Source organism: Hydractinia symbiolongicarpus, chromosome 12 (assembly GCF_029227915.1).
Source record: "Hydractinia symbiolongicarpus strain clone_291-10 chromosome 12, HSymV2.1, whole genome shotgun sequence".
Taxonomy (NCBI): Eukaryota; Metazoa; Cnidaria; class Hydrozoa; order Anthoathecata; family Hydractiniidae; genus Hydractinia; species Hydractinia symbiolongicarpus.
The window spans coordinates 21,606,373-21,612,692 of record NC_079886.1 but is presented as its reverse complement, the minus strand read 5'-3'; the positions used below and the strand labels follow the sequence as shown (position 1 = coordinate 21,612,692).

The window sequence follows — 6,320 nt, the reverse complement described above, 5'->3', positions numbered from 1 at the left end:
AAATTTCTAATTTCTAAAATTTCTATAAAATGACATGTATAAAATATCAGAACTTTCAAAAAGGGGAGTGGAAATAGCCTTCTGTTATCTTCATATGTTATCTTCATGTAACTTGATTGTTAACTTTTCCAATATTTTCAACAAATATGTAATTTAGTATGTTATGTAAACCTTGTTTCATGTTTCGGCAGCAAAATAATTTCTCTCCCCCCTGATTTTTACCTGAACACTTCAAAAAACAGGGGTGGTAGTTAAAGCAATTTTGTATTTCTTATTTGTTTATTTACTATGCATGTTTAGATATATAAAAAACAATAGTGATAAAAAATAACATTGGAAGCTGGATTTCTCATCAAAACACGGGTATGACTTTTTTGTCACAAAAATTTTATTTTCAGGAAAAATGTTGTCATAATTTTTATAGAGCATGGTTGTCATTTCTTTGCTGTGTTGTGTTTTGTGTTTTGTGTGATATATATGGGAACTTTGAAGAGAGTGAATAAACTTATCAGCTAACAGAGAACCACATATAATAATTAGTTTTTTCTTAAAAATTAAAAAATATTATTTTCACCTTAGACATGTGAAAAATTTTATGGTAAATGTATTATGAGGGTTACCACCTAAAAATGGGTAAAAGATTGAATATATATAGCTAGGTGGACGTTTTTGTCCCTAGTAACGCCCTAGTATAAAATTTGAATAAACAGGGCAAATATAAAACTCCTATGACAAATGAATTTTATGAATATTTAGAATCTTTTGGCAAAGTATCAAGTCAAAGGGACCATAGAGAGTTTAGAAATCGTGTTTTAAAATTACCATATTTTTGTGCCTTTGGGAGGCCTAAAATCTGGGATGGTCAAGGCAATTTTTTAAAAAACTTTTTTGCGCCGTTTTTCATTGTCAGAAGTCATTTTATGTTAAAGGTATTGATTTAAACTGAAATTAAAAACAAAATTGTTTTTTCATGGTGTACTACCTTAAAAGATGAGGAAAAAATAATTTTGTTCATATTTTCATTTTAAAATTAAAGTTACAAGTGAATGTCTTTGCTGATCTACATAATTCCTTTGACGTCTTTCTATTGTTTACGAAAAATTGTGTACATGACACAACAGTAGGTAACTTTTTATAGACATTGCCCAAAAACACTGTAAAAATATAAACCACTTTGCAAAAGTCATAAACACAGACTTTGTGTTTTATTATGTAGACTATCAATATTAATAGATGGGGTATTTACTTCGAAAGAATTTTAAGAATTTCCAGAAAAAATTATCGTAACTTGAAATTAAAGCCAATTTATATGTAAATTAACAAAGGTTTTTTTATTACTATGTATATATAACAATAATAATCATACTCATATTTGATTGTTTTTTCTGTACTTTTAGATGGCATCATCATCGACCCAAGCCATCCCACTGGTGTTGGGTTCTTTACTGGCAGTGATGCTGGCCATACTTGGGGTTGTGTTATTTCTCTTTTATAAGAAGAGAAAGGAGAGCCTCAACTATAAAGCCCCTCTTGAAATGATGACACGTAGTTTAAGAAAATTAAGTAAAGCACCAAAGAATTCGAGCGGGAGTAGTAGTGACAGCTTGCACCGACAACAAGCCAATATGGTAATATTTATTTTCGGTCATTTTAGACTTGATCTGCACATGTTGTTCTATAGCATGCACTATTAAAACATTTTGCACACCAATTAACCACCCACTCAAATAAGCTCATACCATTTTGCTTAAAGAATTAAGCCCTTACCCTTGATTTAGTGTCTAGTATAAAAATTCGATATGAAAGAAGTTAATAGTTTTAAAATATTCTTTTCGTAAGACATATCATTATTAGGCCCTTATATATATGCATGTTAAGTGGTTCAACAGTGTGTTATCATTCATTACATTTGATGAAAGAAAACATCCTGTTTTAGACTCCTATTTTAAACGACACAAGATTCTGGGTTCCTGAAGTTTATAACTCCATCGTGCAACCGTCACCTACTCCTATTAGAAAAACAAGTAGACTGCAATCTACTTTAGATCGGGAGATATACTCTAAAGCACATGATACATCATATTTACAAGCGGCTGATCATGAGGTATGGTGCAAATTGCAAATTTATCCAGTTTAAGATGCCAGGCACTTTAATCAATGTTATATTTGGTGTTTATAACTATTGCAGGCAGTAATGCACCCAGCAGTGAAATTGATCTGCAAAAATAAATATTGATTGCCCAGGGATTCTTTCTAATTCGCTTTATTAAAATGTATAATCTTTCGTTAAAAAGATGAGATTAACAAAGCAAATTCTATGCTTTCTATCTTCTATATTTGAAGGATTATAATAAGGATAAATCGTTCTTTTGCTTGTACGTTGTTGTTGTTGATAGTATCAATGAAATACATGAAGCACGTTCAAGTCTCGATGACGTCTAGGTTTCTATGATCTCCAGGTCTCGATGCTCTCCAGGTCTCGATGATGTCCAGGTCTCGATGATGTCCAGGTCTCGATGATCTCCAGGTCTCCATGAGCTCAGAGAAACTTATTAATTTTTAACTTCATGACCAACATATGCTAGTCTTTTTTAAATCTTACTATGACTTTTTCTTACTGCCTTTACTTATATTTGGAGCTTTTAGAAAGTATGTTCTCCTGAGTGGGGGGGGTCATGTAATAAAAACCCAAATAATATTTTACTTAGTTGCAGCATTTAAAGATTTGGGCACTTTTTCAACTATTTCTTGTTGCAGGTATTTGATGGTGATATGAAGAAACACTCGTCTGGTTCTCTTCGTAGAAATAACACACTTAACTCTTCTAAACGCGACCTATCTCGTCGACTTGCTAGTGACGGGGGTAATCGAGGCATGCTTCATTTTTCCATACAGTACAAACAAGACAAGTAAGTTATAAACTTATGTGACCATTATCTCACAAGTGGCTGGCTCCTGTCTTTGCTAAAGCTGAAGTGTGTAGCGCCTTTGTTACTTGCACATTTTATAAGAAACATGATTTCAAGAAACGTAAGGCTAAGTTAGGGCTTTAAGGGCTTAAAAAATATTTTTGCGGTATACAATTAAAAACATCCAGGGTAAAGTTAAAAACTTTTAATAAAAAAAAAGTGTTAATAAAAAAACTTGTGGTGCAAGCAAAGGTGATATTTGTTTATAAGTGCAAAAAGTGTGTTGTTGTGTAATGTACATGGAATTTCGTCGTCATCAAAACCTATTATAGACGCGACTTAAGCGTTCAATATTTACGTTTTATTTCAGAGCTATTCTAATCGTCATCGTGATCAAAGCTGAAGGTCTACCCATGAGAAGAAATGGTGAACGCTGTGATCCTTTTGTTGACCTGCAAGTAGCTCCGTTCTACAAACGCAGGATGCATTCTGAGGTGCATCAGAAAACACAAAACCCGACATTTAATCAGCTTTTCGAATTCGAAGTTCCTCCATATGAGATCCGTGGTCAAACTGTCCATTTCACCGTGTTAGACTTTAGTCAACAGTTATCTCATGAACCTATCGGTACCGTGTTTTTCAGGTTAGACAGTGTAGATCATGATGCTTTTATAGCTGGAAAGGAATTTGCTTTGTGGAAAAAGATTGACAAGGTAATGATTATGTGTTTTTTGATAATGAGGTTAAATGCTAATTTCATAAAATATTGGGAAACCTAAACATTTATATTGATAAACCGACAGACTCTTGCTAAAAACCGTTTTTACAATAAAAAAACAGGGGGTCATGCATATATATGTTTCTTATAAAAACATGGTGCCGTCTATTGCATGAAGAAATGATAAAATTGATGAACTTCCCATCATACACTGGTGGGACCAAAAGCTGAAGAAATGAATCTCGAACAAAAAATCCTTTAGATATATGAAGTTTCAGCGTTTATAAATACTACTATTAACGACCAAAAGACATCATATCGTTGGTTCTTTGTTATAAATTGTGAAAACAAAAAAGCTTTTGACTTACCCGAGCTTTGGCGAAAATAAAGATTTTCTAAAGAACGCTCTGACGAAAAAACACATTTTACGATTTCTGGTGGCGGTTTCGATGGTAACCAGAATGGTTTATTTCTAATGCTCAATATTTTGAACTTTTTTGTTCTTCTTTTCAGGATGCCTTACAGCCATCCGATAGATTAGATGGAAAATATCGGGAGTATCCGATGGAGATGGATTTAGACAAAACAGCCATGTTGTTATTATTGAGCGTGAATTATTTAAAAATTGCTGAACGACTTACAGTGACAGTAAATAAAGCAAGAAACCTGCTTCTTGTTGATAGAAAGGGAAAACTTGGTGAGTTTTTTTGTAAATTAACGAATATTCAATTTGTTAAGAGTTGCGAGAATGTTTAGTTGGAGAAAATCTCTAAAATGGAAGAATTCCACAATCTTTTCTTAATGAAGATCAAAGTTAAACAAGCTGTGCTTATTTCTGACTGGATTTTAGCCGTAGTATTGTTTCCTGTCGTTTTTAACAGAATATCTGCTTATATAAAACCTCTTAAATTGATAGCTACTTTTTTACTGTGCAGTGTTTTTCTTATGCGACGAACACTCCAAAGAATACACAGGAATACCGGAAATTGATGACTTTATTTTAAACAAGTTTTATTGAAAGATTCGTGTCTTTATTTTCTTAATGTTTTTTTCTCCCTATTTTTAAAATTTTCTAGAACCAGTCACGTTCCAATAACGTAAATTTCCAACAGGCAGAACCTTAACGTAAAAATATAAATTTTGTCTAAAAAAGATATACACAATTATATAATATTTGACGCAATATTAAACGTATTCATCCGCATTTACATTGTGACGTATGCCGCCATTAAAATGTTGTTAAACGTCAATCTATACCGTAATGTTATTGTTGACACAAGCAGATATTGCTTATGCACAAAATATGTTGACATAAAGTTTTCCCGATATTACTATTTCATGCATTTGCATCTGCTGCATGTTTTGTCTCTCGTGCGGCAATAACAATGTAAAAATTTCATTTTACACTGTAAAATTATATTTGCCATTTGTCATTTTAATTCAGATATCTTCCTTTTTATCTAGATCATCCGTATGTATCTGTTTCAATGAAACATTTTGGGCGACCTTTAAAAAAGTTACGAACAGGTGTTGTGAAGCACGAAACGAATCCGGTCTTTAATAAAACGTTAGTTTTCGACGTACCCAGGCACCTAGTTGAACATGTTTCACTAACTGTTAAGCTAAGACATCACAATGACATGGGCAGAGATCGGACGTTTGCTATTTTGACTATCGGTAAAAACGCAGTCGGATCAGGTTCGGAACAGTGGAAAGATATGTTAAGTTCATCAGAGACCGTGCAAAGGTGGCACCGACTTATACCGATAGAACCTGTTGAAGACTAATGTCAAAAGGCGATACATTCGTGTTGTTTAAAATTGTACATATTATAATAAAATCGGCACTCGTGACGCGTATGTCAGGAAGGTATACAGGTTCTCCATCCTACGGACCATTTTTTGTTTGAAAAATCGAAAATAAGATTTTTGCGTTACGTCTATTAATAACTGTATTCTGTCTCTGCGCAACATGGTACCGCAAGTACTGAGACACACAATAATGCGATATAAAAATGACAAGCAAATCCGTGGATTTTTCTACAGGCCACCGACTAGTTTGTAAAAGTATAATTTGTGCGTATGCGTGACAACAGTTGGGTTGCTCAACAGGAAATATCTAGAAACTTTCTGTAAGACAAAGATTTACTGCAAGTTGCGGCGGGTAAAGCCCGTAGATTTTCTCAATAGCTTAATTGCGTGGATATCCACGGGCATACGGCTAGTTTTTTTACTATTTGTTCTCGCTGGATGAGAATTCATTGTATTCTCTTGCTTAAATTACTCACTAAATTTGCAAAAAATATTTGATTATATATTTTAATGAATTTGCTTATTTATTTGTTTTTTAACTGTGTATTTTTTTGTACACATTTTCACATGTTTTTTATATCGTGTTGTATATACGTCAATTTTTTGTAGAAATAATTTATGTGGAAAAGCAAATGCAGTAATCGTGGAGACTGCGAATCCTACGAAGCAATTCGTTTGTTTGTTGCCATGGTAATGCTTCAAATTTTAATAACAGCCTTCCAATCTTTTTGCAGTGCGTAATTTAGGTGAAAAAATCTCCTATCCTAATTTTCTCGTAGTGTTGAAAACTCCCGGAAATAATTTTATAGACGTGACCATGGCTTGTTTACCTTCAACTCAAATGATCGCTCTCCCACCCACCCCAACCTCGATCCCAGGGCT

The 6,320-nt window shown here is 33.4% G+C and overlaps 1 protein-coding gene across 1 annotated transcript; it reads left to right on the top strand.

The window, feature by feature from the left end:
* The first annotated feature begins 300 nt into the window (after window positions 1-300).
* LOC130622322 (synaptotagmin-6-like) lies at window positions 301-6,027 on the top strand. Its single transcript, XM_057437778.1, has 7 exons — window positions 301-363; window positions 1,398-1,628; window positions 1,937-2,104; window positions 2,758-2,909; window positions 3,280-3,622; window positions 4,141-4,324; window positions 5,092-6,027. Exons 2-7 carry the CDS (start codon window positions 1,398-1,400, stop codon window positions 5,412-5,414), a joined length of 1,401 nt encoding a protein of 466 aa, XP_057293761.1. The 5' UTR covers window positions 301-363; the 3' UTR covers window positions 5,415-6,027.
* Window positions 6,028-6,320: the final 293 nt, after the last annotated feature.

Excerpts from the sequence above, each read along its gene's own strand:
- LOC130622322 (XM_057437778.1), top strand. The coding sequence starts at position 1,398 with ATGGCATCATCATCGACCCAAGCCATCCCACTGGTGTTGGGTTCTTTA. Across the intron at positions 1,629-1,936 it reads ACCGACAACAAGCCAATATG|ACTCCTATTTTAAACGACAC; the intron begins GTAATATTTATT and ends ATCCTGTTTTAG. Across the intron at positions 3,623-4,140 it reads TGTGGAAAAAGATTGACAAG|GATGCCTTACAGCCATCCGA; the intron begins GTAATGATTATG and ends TCTTCTTTTCAG.